General features: G+C 36.8%; 1 protein-coding gene across 2 annotated transcripts in view; it reads left to right on the top strand.

The window, feature by feature from the left end:
- LOC147155590 (uncharacterized) overlaps nucleotides 1-20,147 on the top strand; it is a 144,172-nt gene that overhangs the window by 28,911 nt on the left and 95,114 nt on the right. For both annotated transcript variants that reach the window (XR_015092119.1, XM_086066231.1), the window contains exons 3-5: nucleotides 3,268-3,388; nucleotides 6,888-7,008; nucleotides 9,714-9,893. Coding sequence is in view for 1 of the 2 variants with exons in the window: in XM_086066231.1 (XP_085922357.1) it covers nucleotides 3,339-3,388; nucleotides 6,888-7,008; nucleotides 9,714-9,893 (351 nt within the window). In the remaining variant the exon portion in view is untranslated. The remainder of the gene's footprint in view (nucleotides 1-3,267; nucleotides 3,389-6,887; nucleotides 7,009-9,713; nucleotides 9,894-20,147) is intronic.

Here is a 20,147-nt window from a genome sequence, read left to right as displayed (position 1 = left end):
TTTTTATTTATTTGCTTGTAATCCATTAGAGAGAACATTTGAGACTCTTTTGTGATTGAGGGCTGTATATAAATAAACATGACTTGACTTGACTTAACAGTTAAATTCAATGGTTTTTAACTATGTTGGAGATACTGAACTCCACCAGTTTCCAATACACATTCACTGAACCCTTTTGTATCGAAAATTTAAATGTGATTGTTTTTTTCCCCCACAATCACCACTGTTTTTGTAAGTTGAAACTCAGGTTCCAGCAGTTAGAATGAAAACAGCAGAAACCCCAGAATTGAACCTTGTGGTACACCATACCTTTTGCTATACATGTGAATTCATAATGCACATATTCGTCTGACCCCTTTCTTTTTTTGATTAACATAGTATGAAGGGATTATTTACAATAATAAATAAATCACACGACGTACCATCACAACAGTCACAAGTCGACTATTGAGTACACCAAATTCTCTGCAGCACAGATAGGCTAAGCAATGTAGTGTGATCTCCTGCAGCCAATGATGGCTAAGCGGGCATATCATCACAAATCATTTGAGTCGGGTGTGCGTCTAGACCTCCGCCAAACCCCTGAACCAGTGGTTCATCAAACCCCAGGGTTTGATGAACCACTGGTTCAGTTATATAGGGGCCTAATTTATAGTTGATTTTTCTACTTGATGCAACGTTGCAGTCTGATCATTTGCACTACCATGCGTTTGTTTTTATGAGCTTATTAAGCCAAAGTCAAAAGTTTGTGTGGAGTTTATGAGAAAATCCCAAATGTTTAGCTGTCATTATATAGAAATTAACACAGCATCCATTATCTTGTGCCATCAGCTGATGTCATATGAAAAATTAAGAACATATCCCATTATAGAGGGAGAGTGACCAGAGGGGGTAGCTTGGCAGTATACAGCGTAGCCAATTAAAGCTCCCAGCCAAATCAGGGTTGTGGCACACATCAAGTTGTTGGCATTTATGCCATATTTGAACTGAGGGGCATAATGGATGCCAAATACATGGGAGGATTTACATTAGCACCTTGAGCGCTTTAAATGGCTGCACATATAGTAATAATAAAATAAATGAAATGAGTAAATCAGATCTCATGAAATGAAATGACAGACAGGTTGAAACAGCGGGTGAGTTGTGTGTGTGTGTGTGTGTGTTTCTTGCCACCAGCGTCAACATTAAACACATCAGATTGAAGCCACCCTCTAGGGTGGCATCACTCAGCCAGGTGTGTGTACTTACGTGCACAACTTTGTGGTGAAATCCTCAGTCTTTTATCTACTCTTCCACTCCCTCAGTTTTTTGTTTATCTACAGATTTTATTTTTATATTTATACATTCCGTTCAAATGGTGTACAGGGCACACACACATGCACACACTGATCTATCAATGTATTGATGTATGAGTGAGTGTCATTTTATTCTTCTTTCTGCCTCCATCATATTTTTTATTTATTTGTTTAATTTCCTTTAGTAAAATATCCCGGAGAGTTTTCTCGGGTGCTGTTTTCCTTATCCAGAAAGTGTTGGAAAAGTTAGTCAGAGGGGAAAAAAAAACTTTGATTGAATTCATAATCTCACTTGATAAAGGTAGATACATGCATAACTTGTTTTACCCCCTGACAAGTCCCCCTGTGTGACTTTTATAATTTAAAGAAACACATGATTGTAAAATTCATTTTCCTTTGTTCTGTTAGGCAGTTTTCATGAACATTAAAAGTGCAAATATCAATGGCATCTGATTATCTGCAAAAAGTTTAAGCCAAATAAGTATCAATCACTATGACATGGATTTTCACCAAAATATATTTGTACATGTGTAGACATTTGATAATCGTAGTCTGAAAATAATTGAAAGGAACTCACAATATTTTTTTATACTTTTCACGTCGTAAGGATCGCTCTCCAAGTTGTCTCGTACACAAAAAAATACTACGTCACAAAATTTCCCAAAAATGTGTACCCATTGTCGCCAAAATATATTTACCAAAAAACATGCACATGTGTCACGTTGACAGCACGAGTAGTTGGGGTCTGTTCTAAAAAGAGCTTACCATTGATGGGGCACTGTGACTTACTACGAAAATTTTAAACAGAAGAAGATTGGAAACATTTATTTACACTTAACATTGGACATGTTTGTTAACGTACCAAATACAGTATTCTATATTTAGTTTGAAAAAATAAATATATTGTGAAAAATGCTAATTTTGTTTACCCACATATTTCAAAAAAAGGAAATTGTGGAGGTGTAATTTTAATACATGATACCGTGACACAGTGATATTTTTGCTCACAGTTTTCATACCGTCAGAATGTAATATTGACAAATGCCTAGTGGCAACTTAGAATCATATGAAAACACAATACATTTTTTGTATTCTGCTACATAAACATATAATGAACATTATGCGACAAATATGCAAATTCCCACAACAATTTTTTTTTTTAAAAAGGAGGCAACTGTCAAACATGGCAACATAGCGTGCTGCCGTCGGTGTTTTTGTTTGGGTCTGGTGATTTGGTGTTTTTTTTTCTCTTTGGGCAACCTTAGGACGTGAATAAAATAAAACAAATATTGTGGGTTATATAATTAGCACGTCTGAACATGTCCACATACATTTTGGTGAAAATCCATCACTGATTTCATACTTAATGGACTGGTTGCACACCTCTGAACATTACATGGGTTGGTCAGTCACTTCTGCAATATATGTTTTTTTTTTCTTTGTCAAAGGAAGAATATGAAACCTGAGATGGTTAGGAGTGCAATCTAAATTATGGCAATACTTGATGATCCCATATGGCCTTTTTTTTTAAATTACATAATAGACAAGGAAACAAGTCCAAACTGAACACGTCATTTGCAAGGACTCAAATTTTACCCTCTCCCCCATTCTCAGTCACTGCCATGCACGTCTCTCTCAGAACAGGATGCGGATGTGTCTCATTTTCTCTATATTGACTTTCCCAGGTCAGGCTCCTCTTCCCCTATTAGCTCGAGCTAACTGATCAATACCCGGCCCTGTGGTAGGCCGCTCGCGCGGGGACCCTCGCAGGATATAACCACTCTCCCCGTCGCACGATCTCATAACTAATAATCAGATCATATCCATAATGTTACAGCTGACCTAGCTTGTGCTACAGCAGCTCTAATGACTACATCAATCAATCACGACCGCTTTCGTGCATACTTCTCAAGAGATGCCTCCTCTCTACGTGATTCAACTCGTCTCTTTTGCTTCCCTGCTGTTTCCCCAGCTGCCTGCCTGTGACGTGCCGTGATGAGTCATGGATAAACAGCTGCCAGGCTGACAAGTTCATGGAGAAAGATGGAGAGCCATGAAAGACAAACGGAGCTCTGGGGATCAGCAACAGTTAGGTGTGTCAGGGTGAGATGTCCGTGTGGTTGTATGTGTGTGTGTCGGGCAATGTGCCAGGCGGTGCCATCTGGCTGCTTGACAGAGCTTCTCTCATTAACAAGGGGGTTAATTGCTGTGGCAGCACCCAAGCTGTGTCAAATATCACCCTAGGGAGACGGAGGCAACAGACCAGCTACTTGTTTGTGCGCGTGTGTGTCAATAAAATGTGCAGGAGAGAACTCGCACACATAAAAGAAAAACCTGCTGTGCATTAACCTTAACATGTGAAGGGAATAGTGAAGGGTACAATTTTCATGTGTATTTGTGTGCGTTCTTGTGCGTATATGTCAGTTAATTTCAATGTTTCTGTTCTTATGAATTATGCCCTATTGCTGTAATGGTGTAGAAAGAATTAGGTTTACAAAGCCAATGTCTATTGGCCTGAGGGCAAATGCGCATACAGGCCAACACACGCATACACACACATGCACAAGGGGCAAGGGCAGTAAAGAGCAATTTGCATGTTATTACTGCATATTCATGACAAATTTTGTTAGCGTTTGCCTAATTGGGCCGAGTGACAGGTTGAGAAATCGAGAGCCTGCTTTAATAAAACACACACACAATCACACACACACTCTTCTTTGTCACACAATAATCATCATGACACTAATGACTCCAAATAGGAATCCACCTTTCAACTGCTTTTTATGCACAGCTACTTAATAATATATAACAATCAATAGTCATATAGCCTCATTTGTTGTATGCATTAGGAACATAAAGATATGACAGCGCACACTCTTATAATCACAGCAGCTGTGGCATCAGTCAACATGATGACCTTCTGGCATTCCAGTAATGACATGCAGTATGCATAGCTAATAAACAAGAGTTTCAAAACTCAAATTTTCAGGTCAACGCTTCAATTTCATTCAGTGTGTATAACCGAAAGTTTCAAAATTGCGTATTGCAGAGTTGTAATAGAAACTATAAATATCGAGTATCTCTGGTCGCCTCTAGTAGTCACACTCGCATGTTGTGGTAATTGCTGTTTTTATAATAGGATACTCATGACAAAAGAATACATTTTGTTCGTCCTGATGAGAGCTATTTCTTTTTTTGCTCCCATGTCACTTTTGGGGCTCCGTAGATATCTAAACGATTAATCGAGGATAAAAAATGATTATAGATGACTTTGATAATTGATTAGTTGTCGTTTATTCGATTCATCATTACACCTGTAGTTGTTGTTTTTTTTATTACATAAAGCTGTGGAAAAAAAATCTAATGAATGCATTGTTCATTTTTTTTCATATTCTTAACTGGTTAGGTTTGTAATGTTTATCGGCCGGTTGCAAGTTTTACAATGCCATCAAGGACAAAGGGAATCCATTTCTTTGTCCTGGGCCCACCAAGTTGGAGGGTCGGGGGACCAACAGACTCCCCTCCACAGACACCCCCACCCAGCTTGGATTCAGGAAACTGACTGACACGAAAAAAAAAAAAAAACCTTTTTTCAGAAACCTGACTAAGTGTCTTATTTTGCAACAGAACAATGAATTATGAAATGTTATGTGTTTGCCATTTTTGAAATGTTGAATCATTTTGAAGGTGTTTCATTTGGGTGGCATATTCTCCACTTAACTTTCATTTGTGTGCACATTTTAACAGTAAAATAAGTAACATTTATTTTGGTATGTCCAACTACGTGTTTGCATTGATTTAAATTTGACCTTAGAATCTCGGTTAACATGGGATCCAAATTCAATCTAATGATTCTTCACAAAAGTCCAAATTCAACCTGGTAATTTTCCAACTCGCCTCTGTGTAACCCGAGACCGGACCGCTGGTGAGGACACTAGCGGTAGCCCACTATGAAAAGGCAGCACACGGCACGCGTGACCAATACACGCGACGGCCTCCCGGAAGCCATCGAGTCTCTCTCTCTCTCTCTCTCTCTCTCTCTCTCTCTCTCTCTCTCTCTCTCTCTCTCTCTCTCTCTCTCTCTTGGGTTAAGCAATTAGGTTAAATGTTGGATCCCATGTTGGCTTGATTAGGAAGTCCCATCAACTCGTTAAACACCGTTTCCTCTTTTCTTGTTTGTTTTTCTTTGATTATTTTATCATTTTAGTTTTTGTTTCTATTTCCTATCACAGTATCACAGTTTTGCTTCTTTTAAGTTCCAAGTAGATTTTCCAAACTAGATTAGAAAATAAACATGCACAAAATCAAAACCTTATTGTGTACTGTGTGTGTGTTTTATCAATTAATACCAACCGCTACGCTGAACAAAGAACTCGCAAAATTGTTAAAGGGCACAACCTTCATTTTAATGACTGATTCAACGGGGTTCTCATCTGTTATCCTGATAAACTTATCAAAAATAGATATAGTGCTCCGCAGGCTCGCTCATAATTTAAATATTAAGTTTGAGTCTCTTTCAATTAATGAGTCAATTGATTATTAATTTAATAATTAACAATTATTGATTTAATAATTAATTGAACCGATTTCCCTTAAAGGTTCAAGTACAAAAATTTTTTTTTATTGCAACATTTTTCCCCTGCACAATACATACATCATCTTGTTGTTGACAGTGTTTGTGTTTGTCTTGTTGTTTTGTTTGTTTTTATTATCTTGAATACAATGCTCTGCAAAGTGATCACTCAAAACGGGGGCACCTTGTTGTGATAGTCTGATAGAAAATGATAGCGAGACACATTCTTTTGCTTGAAACAGAAGCAGACTGTAATCTAAAGTCATCTTTGGCTTTCACAACATTTGACGGAAAAGTTTGTTTTGCCGAAGTGAACGATTTAACTCTCAATGCTCTCTATTCACACTCTTGTCACTTTTGTCAAACGCCGCCTTCCCCTCGCTGCTTGGCACCAACGTGCAGACGCGCTTGATCAAATGTGAGTTTTAACATTTTTAATCTGTGCAAGGTTTCATCTAAGCAGGCTAGTAAATATCGAATTGTGTGTGTGTGTGTGTGTGTGTGTGTGTGTGTATATAAGAGAGAGAGAGTGAGGGAGAGTGCACATGGGATTGTGCATACCTCTTTATGCCTGTGTGTTTGTGAACTGTGTGATGTGTTTTTTTCCCTCTCCTTTGCCATCTCGGGTGTGTGACAGCTGTCACTGGTGACTTAAGGAGTTTTCTGGGCAGAGTTAGCATATTTTTACAGTTGGGGCGCACACACACAGAAATCAGTTTTGGTTGCCATCATTTGAGACATCTTTTTGCGCCTTGTGAATCAAATTGGAACTACATAGAAGATTTCTGTTGAATTTAACGAAAACAAGACCATTCTTGTTAGTGGTGGAATACTTTTTACCTTTCCCCCTGAAAATTGAGCCTTATTGTCTTTTTGTTTAGTGTAAATTTAGTGTAGTTTTTGTGTTGGTTCTCATTTTTTCTACTGATTAAACAAAAAAATTATGCAATTGAATTGGACTCAAAGATGCATAACTGAGCTTTAAAAAGTGAACAACTGGCATGTTTATTTTCTTCCAGCTCTTGTTCTCTTGTCCAGACCACTTGTGATACGGAGGATCCAACAACCTGCCTGCAAACTGAGCATATAACATCTGATGTGGCCTGCAAATCGAGGGAGAGAACTTTACAGAATGAAGCGGTAACTCCTCACCCTAACTGCATTGTTGCAAATAAGATGTCTGAGTCCACCTCTAAAACTATCAATATTTTAGCTTTCCTCAAAGGTCATTTGAATTCCGCATTAAAAATAGAGGTGCAACAATTAATCAATTAATCAAAAACTAATCAATTACTTTTGCAACAATTATTATTATTAACTCATTCACTCACAGCCATTTTCACGGAAGCAACCCCCTTCACTCTCGGCTGTTTTACTGGATTTTGACAGATTTTGCAAGGCCCACAGAATATTGTGTTCTATTGCTATAAAAAACATGGAACCTACCAAAACAAAGATCAGAGTCTCTTCTTTTATCAGGAAAAAAACATATATTTATATCTGTTTCCGTTTTGCAGCAGTTAGCATAAGAACATAGTTAAGTTCAATTTTTATTCACAAATCTCTTTAAAACAGTGGAGAAAGAGCTTTTTGAAACAAGCCCTGGTTGATCTCTTATACTCTGCTGCTACTTGCTGGCCCTTTTTTGTAATAACTACCATTGCTTTAAGCGAGCTCTTCAGGTCAGAGGCTGCATCAAAGCCTTCTGTATGCTCTTGCATTAAAAAAACATAAAACATGTATAAATATGTTTCTGGAACCATGGTAATATTTAAAATAGAACATATTTATGCATTTTTGGGAGAGAATGAGTTAATACATTTTTGATAATTGATGAATCGTTTAAAAAAATATATTTAAAAATTGTACCTATTTTCGTGATGCTACAGACCAAACCAATAACTTAATCATAATTATTTTATGCTTGTGCACTATCAATTTGAAATAATGTACTGTTTGTTTGTTTGTTTGTTTTTTAAAGAAAACATGTACATTTACACTTTAAAAAAAATCTGATTCATCAATTAATTGGAAAAATAATCGACAGATTAAACCATTACTGAAATAGTCATAAATTGCAGCACAACGACCATGTTATCATTTTGACGGATTATGAATTTAACTCAAAGATGAAACAAGACTAAATGACTTTTTTCTTTCTTATTTCAGTGTGCATGTTATTGTTTAGACTGCTGACTTGGAGGCGGCAAAGTCTTTTCTTAGTTTTATTTTTTATTGAATTTTTTACTATATTGGTTTGGCAGCTATGCTCGAAGCGCTCCATGTGCAGCCAGGTTTAACAAGAGACTAAGGCACGTGTGCTGAATTACCGGCATATCTCCCGAGCTCCTGGTAACAAACATGGACGTGCCGAGCTGGGTGTTGCTAAATTATACCTACTGCTGTTTTTATTGTCTATGTTTAGGGCACATGTAAACACTCACTCATTATAAAGGTACTGTGTTTGTCCTGCAAATCATTCCAAATCCACAATAAAATAAAATAAAATAAGACACGGTGTAAGTGCAAATAAGCCATGTCTGCCATCTAGTGGTGAATGGTGATGTTACAATTTAAAACTACAGTCAATGCATATTTGAATTTGCATATTCAAGATATATTTTTTTCAATGTCAATATTTGTTCAGCTTTTATCAGTGTTTTCTACAGGATCTTTTGGGGTTTGTAAAAAAAAACCCATCTTGATTTATTTTATTTTTTTAAATTAATCAAGGAGCCGTATGCGGCCCTTGTGCCACCAGTTGCCTATCACTCAATATTACATTGTCAATGCATGCATGTAAAAATGTACTTTTCCCTTCCATTTTGGCTAAGTTCCATCAATCATTCCAACAATCATTTAATCAATTATTATGCTTTTTAAAAAAAAAAAATTTTTTATACTAATAAAATACTTCTCTTAGTGACAAAAAGTTACTTTAAGCAGCTTTCACCAACTAATTTACCATCACAGTTCATGCAGACCATGGAAACATCATAACCTTGAACATGTTTTCATAAGAATTTTTCCAAGAAATTGTGTACCCATGTTTGCACTGGATTCTTTTCCAGCAAAATGAGGGCCACTAGTCTTGTGCGAGCTTCATGCTGCAACCCTTGTTATGTTATTTTATTTTTTTTTACAGATTTTAAATTCAAGCAATGAAAAAACAACATACTTACTCAACAACTCAGTAAGAGCCTCCCATGAGATGAGACTCCCTTCAAAACCATCACCTTTAGTCTGCCCTTTGAGCATGTCTCAAAAATGTGAACATTTACCAACCAATGTTTTTCTTTGCATGCAGCTACAGTACTCTGGAACCTTTTAGCCCCAATTAAAACAACTTTATATCCTTAACAATGCAACCAATGCAACTTGAATTCCTAGTGATACAAAATGTTTTCATCCGCAATGACATGAGCAGCTATCATCTGCGCAGTGTTTTCATTCTTTCGCCCACACTATTATCCACTTGTGTAAGCATGCATGTTTATTTGTTGAGGCATCGCATTCCGCAGCATGACCTCGTGTCGCCCGTGTCAGTCTGACAGAAAATCACAATAACATTCGCAAATGTGCTTTACTATATATTTTTTTACATCTGTAGCAAATAGGCAATATGCATCATGAATGTGAAGCTGTTTTAAAATGTTTATTGTTTTCTGTCTGTTGGCAGCTTATTTATTTTGTGTGCAGCATAACATCTAAATGCTGCTTCACTCCTGTTTACTTTGAATTCTGGGTTCCACTAATTGACCCAAGTCTGCAGATCTCAGAGCCCTACAGTGTTTACATATTAAAATTAAATATTCTTTTTGTGCTTCTGGGTTTCCTTATTTTAGATCGCAAGTCACAAAGTTGAAGACGACGCGAAGTTAGCACACTTGCAGAGTGAGATATCCTGTCTGCAAAGCCTTCAAGGAGACAACATGAAGGAAATAGCTGAGAAAGACCTCAGCATCACTAAACTCCAAGCAAGCATTTTGCTGCTGCAACAGGAGGTTGTCAACACTCATGCTCAGGTGGGTAGAAAGTAGAAATGTGCTCAAAAAAATCAATACGGGAATATATAGTTGCGGGATCGACCTGGCACGGCACGAGCGGTAAACCGGACGCGCTGCTTAAGTTAAAAGAAGAGAGCATTTTTGTCATCCAGCATAATAAAAATATACACATGATTGTTTTCATAAAAAAATGTGTGTAATGTAATGTAAATTATCAAGATATGTATCGACTTGAAGGCCATGTGTATTGGGATACACGTACTGTATCGCGATAGGTATCGTATCGTGACTCCTGTATCGTGATACATGTTGTATCATGAGGTTGTTGGCAATACCCAGCCCGAATAGAGCCACTTTAAATGTATTCGCCTAAGGTATCAGGTATTGGTATCGAGTCAATAGTTAGTTCAAGGTATCGGTACTCGCAACGGGGTTGATACAAGTATCGGGCGCCCTCTTGTGCCTGTTTTATAATCAGGAAGTAGAAATTAGAAGAATATAATTTTGCCATTTACTGTATTTCATGCAGTTAAAGCCCGTTTTCCACTGAGGGGCTGAACGTTTGCGTAGGTAGCGAATGTTGATTTTGCGTCAGAGTTCATTAGGGTTCGCTCAAGGTCGTATCGTTCGATGCTAATTAACCTAACATCCTTGCAACAAGAAAAAAAATTAAAACACGAGGCAAACGTCTGGCAAACATTTAGCGAATGTTGCGATCATCAATGAACCCTGACGAACAATAAGAAACACACATTTGCAACTAGAATAGTCTAAATTAATCAATTAATCAATTACTAATCGATTAGCAAATGAATCGACTATTTTAAAAATCGATTAATCAACACGCAATCAACTATCAAATTAATCAACAGCTGTCTTAATTGCGTAATCGTCCACTGTTAGATTAAAAATGTCCAAATTATATCAGCCTCTCAACAGTAATTATTAGCAGACTGATTTTTTGTTTTTAATCAAAAGAGGAGTTTCGAAAACTTTTTTGGGGGAAAACAATGACCTGAATTAGTTTAAAAAAGGTTGGTAAGTATAACATCAATCCCTCTCGCGTGAGATTGCTACATTTTTGTTTAGTTGTTGTTTTCATCACTAAACAATACCAATTAAAATAAGCAATTGGTTAATTAGCATTAATGGGAAAATTTGTTTTGTAATACAATTTAATGGAAAATAAAATTGTACCCAATTATTCGATTAATCAATGTAATAATCAATAACACTTGCAAACGTTTGCCCCCCTCGTGGGATTTGGGCTTAAGGAAAAAATGCTATCTTGGGATATACTGTATAGGTCTTTTTTGTGGAAATTTTATGTATCAAAATTAATAATTGTGTCGGTATCAGTGACTACTCGTACTGATATTGGTCTGAAAAAAAGTGGTACCGAACATCCCTATTTTTTCCTTACTGAACACTCCCTGCAACTGGTGTTTTGATGTTTTATATTAGTTGCAAATTACCACTCCATAATCCATTTTCTGTCTGTAATCATAAGAGAGATTAAACAAGAAAAGTGTGTTGACCTAAAATGAATTTATGAAAGCAGACGAGAGAAGAACAAGTGGATGAGGAGGACAGACGTGCCAAATGTTAAAAAGTGGGCTGAGAAAGCTGCTATTTAGAGTGTAGAGGTGAACATATTTATACAGTAAATAGATCCAGAGCCTTTCGCCAAAATGGATGACAATGTGTAAATAAGGCTGCGAATAAGAACATTAATTCTCCTCAGCGTTCCTTCATTTTAATCGACTTCCAGGGTGAAAATGAGTAACTCCATCACAAACCCAGGGAAAATCATTTTAACTAATTAAAGACTAACATGCTTTTCCAATTACAAATTGATTAAAGTAGTTAAATTTGCATCCGTGCTGCATCTCCTCTCTGCTGTTATCTTTTTACTTATATCGTCACCGAAGTACATTTGATACATAAAATTTCAGATAGATAATTTTAAACAAAGAACTATATATCCCAATATAGAATTTTTCCTAAAAATTGCATAAAATTAATGGCATTTTTTTAAATGATCTTTTTCTATTTCAATACATACTTTTAATTATCTTTTTTTCTATTTCTATACGTATACTTATACTTAGCATTCAGCTTTCAGCATTCCCACACAATTTCTCCAGAAATTGCCATTAGTCTAGTTTAGTTTATTTTTGGTTATGGAAGTAACATGTGTTATAATCACTTATACAAACATGACATCAGCAAGGAGGAGATGAAAATTCATAGTTGTAATTCGATAAGTATAAATATAAATTAAAACAATTCGGAGTGCAATAAATCAGTTATTTTGTAAAAGTTATTGCTATGGGGAAAATACATTCAAATAATTGATTTATGGCTTTATGAATTGATATCTGATATGGATAGGAACATAATTTTGATATTGAATAATAGATTTTTTGTTTTATTATTATTCCAAAAGTCTCCAACCTGCCTTATGTTGGCTTACTCATAATGTGATTTTGTGTGTTGCATTGCATTGCAAAAAACACCAACTTATTTACATTGCTAGCATACACACTTGAGTAGTGAAACAAACAAAAAACATAAATTAAAAAACAAAAAAAAAAAAACAAAAAAAAAACACTTCACCTTAATTCAGACCTCAGAACCCCCCTTTCCCTTCCATCCGCCATCTCGCCACAACCGCTTCAAATTAATCTGCAAAATATTGATTTGAGAAGCACGGTAGCGGGGGGAGGGAAGCAGGGGCGCTCGATTGCGGCCGCATATTAATAAGAACGGGCCGCTCTTCATCTCTCCTCTATACTTTAAGATCCTCATATCTTCATAATTGATTAATGTTCCTTTGTGAAGTGGGAATGAATAATACATTAGCGGGCCTGCTGCACCCTCAGGCTGATGAGAAAATGTTTAATTTCAGTAAATGTAATGCTCGCTCTCCTTCTCTTTCCCTTGCTTTCATTTTGCCTCTCTGCTTATTTGGGAGTGCTGAAGTTTGTTTGTGAGCTCAACACTGGAGCAATGTTGTGGATTTGCTTACCCCCTCCCCTCCACTGTTGCCTTGAAGGGTATGTTAAGCATCAGAAACAAAAGACAGCAAGTTGTCTTAAAAAAAAACGAAAATAAATCACCCCACGGATGTTTTTTGCACATCAGAATGCATCATTAATTTTTGCTGGATCAGGCTGCAATCAGTGGGAACATGCAAGAAACCTGGCGCTAACCCCTTAAACGCACGATGTTGTGACTGTGGCGTCGCTGCTCATATGGCTGACAGCGCTAATTATGCTAAACAGACGGCTAATGATGATGATGATGGGGGATTTGAGAGCTTCGGCAGCGAGAGCCAAATGCTCGCATGCGTGCGTGTGCGTTGGCTTTGGCGAGCCCAGCGGGGCATCTGGCACCTGATGGCGAGCATCTGCGTATGTTGAATAGATCAACTATGAAGCCAACGCACAGACACCCACAGGTCCCACTTCATGCCTACTTAGCGCACGCAAGTGATGAAGGAGCTCGGCACAAATTGAATAAACAATACTTATCTTTTAACAAGGATCCTAATTAGTTATGCTAATGAGCCTAGATAAGCCAATTAACCTCATGGAGTGGTTTTATGTGGCTGTTCCTGAGAGCACATCAGACACTTAAGAAAACACATTTGCCTAATTAGTGTTCATCGACAGACATTCTTTTTTTTGCGTCTTTATTGTTGTTCTCAAATGCATCTTAACAGGTTTAAGTACGGAAGCATGCAACTGCCGATGTGGAGTAATGTGGCAAGTGCAGTATGTATGTTTGAACGTATTTAAATGCGGCGAGCATCTGTTATATGTTATTCAAATACATTCGAACATACTCACAAATATGTTTGAACATACTCGCGAGTACGTTTGCATTTGCAGGTATGTTCAAACATATTTAAATGCGGCAAGCATCCATTATGTTATTTAAAGAGGTCTGAACATACTGCCAAATATGTTCAAACATACTCACAAATATGTTTGAACGTACTTGTAGGCTAAATGCTACAAAGATAGCATATTTTCCCATAATGTGGGCCAAATGTTTAATAACAAAAAAAATAAAAAAATAATTCACGCGCAATACCCCATGTCATTATGGAAAAATATGCTACGTTTGTAGCATTTTGCCTGCAAGTACACGTTTGACCATATTTACGAGTATGTTTGAACGTATTTGCGAATACATTCGAGCATATTTAAATACGTTTAAAAGTACTTGCAAATAGAGCTGTCAAAATTAATCGATTAATCGACAAGTAATTGATTATCAAAATAATCGACAACTATTTTAATAATCAAGTAATCATTTGGAGCCATTTTTTTATTTAAAATTGTCCAAATCCTCTGATTTCAGCATATCAACAGTAGTTGTTCACTGATTTATGTAGTCCTTCATGAAAGAAGACTGACTATCTTCTGTGTTTAATCAAAATAAGACATTTGCAAACATCTGTTTCTACTTTGGAAAACAATTACCAAATAGGTAACATAGTACAACATCAATCCCCTTTTTTATTGATCACTATACGAATATGAATTACGAAATAAACACCAATCACAGTTTAATAAACAACAATCAGGGAAAAAATTTAATGCACTTTACTACAAAATTAAAATGAATCCGATTACAGATAGTCGATTAATCGATTGAATAATCGATATATTAAACAATTCTAAAAATATTTGATAGTGACAGCACTACTTGCAAATACGTACCCAGCAATAAAAAAATGTTATTCCACATTGGCAGTTCCACGCTTCCGTACTTAACAAATAATGAATGGACGATATAAGCACATGTCTGCCCTGCTGCCAGTCTTTGCTGTTGAATCCACATGGACGTGTATATTTTTACAAGTTTTATGGTAGATTAAACAGAGTGTGTATTTTTTCAGCGCGTGTCTGCCTGTTCCATTAGTTTAGGTCTTTGGAAGTCCTCTCTGTTTATTTAAAACCTTCAGTCCGCGCTCGCCTCCTAATAGTGAGCCATGTTTCCTCTCGTTTAGCTTCGCCACTCATTATGCGGGCCATGTGGAAGAGACAGTGTTTAGAGAAGTCTCGGAGAGGGACAAAGTTGGGTAGAAAATGAATACGAGCGAAAGCCAAGGGGAGAGAAAACGACTGGTAAATGACTGGGTGGCTGAAGGGGAGAGAATGTAAATTGTCTTTGAACCTGACCACAGCTTCTTGTGCGTCTGTAATGAATAGTGAGGAGGGAGGGGGGACATTGGACAAGACTGTCTTTGTTATGTCGATGAAAGGCAGCGAGAGCAGGAAGTAGCCTGGTTGTGTGGGGCCTTAAATCACCCAATTTGCTCCAACCTGCACCCACAGGCAGCTGAGATCTTTTACAATAATTGAATGTATTGCTCCTTTATATGTGCAAAACATAAAACCTTTTTTTCTTCCAGTCATTCTAGACGATTATGATTTTTTTTTATCAATTTTAAGTAAGTAATAACCCCAACAAGCATTACATTTTATTTTGAACATGTATATAAAGAAAAAACAGACTGGTTATAAAAGTACACGTGTAAAGACAAAATATAAAAAACATATAAAACAACAAACACAACATTAAAGCAACAAAAACAACATAAGAAAGTTTCACAGTGTTTCACAGCTACACATTTACACGAAAAGGAGTAGGAAGAAGTATAAACTTATCAGGCCCTACCCCTTTTAACATCCGTTACACAATAAACAGTAGGTATGTATAGTATACCAAAAAAAACCTGCTAGTATACAGCTAATATATCTTGATTATTAATAACAAAGGTTATTATAGTAATTATTAATAGTGAACACATTGAACAGTGTGCCTTATGCATATATTGTCATACTTTTACATATACATATATATTTTTTCCTTATGAATAGCAACAATACTAATAATAATAACATCAACTAATGTTACTTTTCATTGAAAAGCACTTCTTCCCTAAAACAGTTGATTATATATTTCCTTTTGATTTGGTCTATGTTTGGACGCTGTTGTTAATCAGTAATCAGCCAAATTTTCACTCCACATACAGATGTACAGAAACTCTTCAATGTTGTTCTTAAATACTTTGTCTTTAAGTTATGAATTCCCCTCAAACCATAACCTCCCTGTCTTTCTGAAAACATATTTTCAATATTGCCCGGCAGTAAATTATGTCCAGCTTTATACAACAATTGTAAATTATTGAATTCCACAAGATCAAAGAATTTTACAGTTTTAGATTGTAAAAACTGTTTATTGGTGTGATGGAGATATCCTACATTATGGACTGCTCTTATAGCTCTTTTTTGCAACAGAAACAGAGGTTGTAATGATGTCTTGTAAGTGTTTCTCCAGACTTCTGAACAATAATTTAAATATGGTAATACTAGAGAGAAGTACAGAATGTGTAATGATTTCTGGTTGAGAAAATGTTTGACTTTTGTCAGAATGGAGATGCCTTTAGAAAGTTTGGATCCAATATATTTGTGTAGTTTTCATCAGATTTTATTATGAAGAATTACCCCCAGGAATTTAATCTAATTTACTCTTTTTATATCTACAGCTTCAATTTGCAATCTTGCGCAGTTCCCTATTTTAACCTTACCAACCACAACTAATTTCGTCTTGTTTAAATTTATTGATAGCTTGTTTTTATCAAGCCATGTTTTTACTTTCTTAAATTCAGACGTAATTGTATCCAAAATAAACTGCATTTTCTCACCAGAAACTAAAATAGTTGTGTCATCTGCAAGTAACTTACTTTGATCACTAATAAAATAAATGACAACTATAATGTACTGATTTTAAATCAGTTGTAATGAAAACTTAGCTTGCGCAAAAAAAATTGCTTAAGTTCCATAATTAAGGAGTTAGTTATATTGTAGATCCTTCTTGTAAACCACTTACAATAACATTTGTACATAATATGTTATGTATATTAGGTGTCTGACCTGTTTTTCAGCTTTGTTTTGACGAAATAACAATCATGTAATATAATATAATTATGTTATACTTGAAAACTGTCAAATTACAAAAAAAAACACACACACAACCAAAAAACAGGGGTATAGAAAAACTGAGATATTTGGATTCTATATCTGAAAGTGTGCTAGAAAATATTACACCGTTGATTGTATTTGTCCTGAATTTCTTTTAATGCAACCAGTGTTATTTTTTTATTTAAACTAATTTTATGCATCGAAATTACTAGTGGTATAAGTTCTTGGTATCGGTATTGGTGACTACTCAAGAGTTGACCTAGAAACTTTACTAATATTAATATTAGTAAGTAAGTAAGTAAGTAAGTAAGTAAGTAAGTAAGTAAGTAAGTAAGTAAGTAAGTAAGTAAGTAAGTAAGTAAGTAAGTAAGTAAATTTTATTTATATAGCTTTATAAGTGCTTCACAGGTAAAATTTATCACACAGATAAAAAAATAAATAATCAAATACAAAATAAAGGTAAAAAAGGTAGCCCATAATCAGCAGAAATCAGAAAGCTTGGCAAAACAAATATGTCTTTAAATTGGCTCTTAGAAGCATCAACAGAATCGAGCAAACGTAGAGACAGGGTGCTTGACCATGCAACACTCTAAACGTCAATAATTTTAAAAATTATTCCGAAAGAAACTGGGAGCCAATGAATAGCTTTAAGAATGGGAGTAATATGAGCCCATCTATTGGCACCAGTCAGTAATCTCACTGCAGAATTTTGGACCTACTGCAAACGGGACAACTCTTTTTTGTTTAGACAAGAAAATAAACCATTACAGTAATTTAAACGAGATGACGCAAAGGCATGTATAATCAACTCGAGGTTCTTTTTGGATACAATTGTTCAGACTTTAGAAATGTTTCTGAAATGGTAAAAACAATTTCTTGTCAACTGTTTGGAGTGATGCCCCAGAGACATTTTCTTGTCCAAGAAAATACCAAGAGTACAGATTCCACAGAGGCAGGAAGCACACTGTTATATTTATTTTCATATTGAAACAACCTAAATGGATAACTCAGGTATTGCTTTTAAACGGTTTTATCTGCACCTAGGGAACACGAAAATACTGTTTTGGTCACGGAGAAGGTACACACATTTATATTTGCCCATAGGGTAAGATTAGTGCAGATTGCACCTAAAGAGTTTGAAATATACACTGTACTGCTATTTCTTCAGCAGTCTAACGTCAAATCAAGTGAAATAGCAAATTAAGAAAAGAAGGTTGAAATTTGAACGCATATTGATGACCGCATTCGTACTTCTTAAGGTTATTTTACCTGGCTTGACTGAACCACTTACATGTAGCCTGCTTGGCATCAAACCCATTTTATAGTTGCCTTAATAAGTATTCAAATCAGGTAATCCAAAATGACAGAAACCATACATCAAAGCCCCTTTTGATAAGATTTTATGACTCATTAAATCCCTCAGTATTTTGCTGTGTTTTGGGCTTTCACCTTTGGGCAGTAAATGTGTTGCCAGCCGCTAATAACCCAACAGCCACACCTGCTGTCTTTAGAGGACAGCAGATAGGAATAGACTGGCTTGAATACAGTCGTCTTTCTTTTACCCCCACGCCGATTGTTTTATTCTGAGTACCATCTTTGGTTTAGGAGCATTTGAAGCAACACAATGAAGAAGCCTCAAGAGTGAATTTAGGGTTGACTAACTGCTGAAAGATAGTTTCTTTTGTGACTCAGAATAGAAACTTATACTTTGGAAAAACAACAAGAGGGTATTTTGTAAGCTACACTTGTTCTACTTGTTTGAAAGTATAACAGCTTTGTCTCAATGTCAGAAAATTATACCATTCGCCATTATTACTGTATGTACAGCATGTTGTGCAGTGTTGTGGGATGCATATCCCAACTCTAACTGGGCTTGAGGTGGTACATACTGAAGAATGTGCAGACACAGCAGTCTAGTTCGTTGTGAATTCAACCTGGCCTTTGATGTTATATAACTAGATGTCTGGCTCATTTCCAAAGCAGCTTGCCTAGTGACAATGTGCATCCGTATAAAACTTTACAAAAATAAAAGCATACAATTTAGCAGTAATAGATATATACAATAATAATGCATATGTGGGAACTGGGGTCAAGTTGTTTACATTTTTTTATCTTTTTAAGAGAAAGCTCAGTATTGTTCATTCGGTAATCTTACCGATTTGACATGTCGTCATCATTGCTCTCTCTCTCTTTTTTTTCTTTTTGTTTCTCTTTTTCTTTTTTGTATGTGCGTGAGTATGTGCATGTGCGGGTGTGTATGTGTGCGTGCGTGTGAGTGTGTACTCATTAATTCACCCAAAACCTATTAAAAATCCCAAACCGTTCACCTAAACCGAATACTTCAAAATCCAGCTAGAGTCGTGAGGTTGTCAGGAGACCCGAGGAAGGATCAAAGAAAATAAAGGAAAGTGAAATCCAGCACCGACCAGACATCACCTACTACCCACCAGGTTACCAACCAGAATCTTTCACCAATCCCAGAAACATCTAAATTCCAACAAATTAGGGAGACCAAAGGAAAGACTGAGGAAAGGAAGGAAGGATAGATGAAGCAAAGTGAGATCCACAGACATCAGCCTCCACCGATTCAACAACCAGAGGAAGAAGCAGATTGTGTTTGAATTTCGGTAGATGCTGGTGTGGTGGATCTGGCATGCATGAAAACCTCCACCAGAGAGGGGAGCCGTCGACCCCGGCCAGGACAGAGCAAGCACAACCCCCCAGGGCCCCCCAGGCTACGGCAGCGCCAAGGCACAACCCCCGGCCGGAGAGCAAACCCAGGAGCCAGGAGCGCCCCCCACCCCAACACGGCACGCGCCCCAAGCCCAATGCAGCAGAACGGGGAACGGCAGGCCCGCCAGGCACCCCACCGGCCCATAATACTGCGGTCTGCCCCAACCGATGCCCCCCCCCCCCCCGCCCCAGTTAACAAGAATATTTTTTTTTGCGATAGTAAGTGCTACAAGTGTAGATTGAAATTGTTTACGTGTTTGTTTTTTGTTTGTTTTGGAAACGGGTGGAGGAAAGCCTTGGCAAGCTGTGCTGAAAGTATCAAGCAGGTCGAGTTAGTATAATGACTATTTTTGGGCACTAGATGGCAGCGATGACTCTCTTTGGACAAGATCGGGTAGGCGTCAGTAGAAGACGTGAGGCAGAGCTAGAGTGTTGAGGGGAGAATGGCTGAGGAAGCAAAAATGGCGACCGGTTGCAAGCAGCTCACGCTTGAGCATTTTTTTCAAAGACGAAAAGCATCGACCAATGCTAAAGAGCA

This window comes from Leptonotus elevatus, chromosome 21 (genome assembly GCF_054856555.1).
Source record: "Leptonotus elevatus isolate MCC_2025b chromosome 21, RoL_Lele_1.0, whole genome shotgun sequence".
Taxonomy (NCBI): domain Eukaryota; kingdom Metazoa; phylum Chordata; class Actinopteri; order Syngnathiformes; family Syngnathidae; genus Leptonotus; species Leptonotus elevatus.
This window is presented reverse-complemented; position numbering and strand designations above follow the sequence as displayed.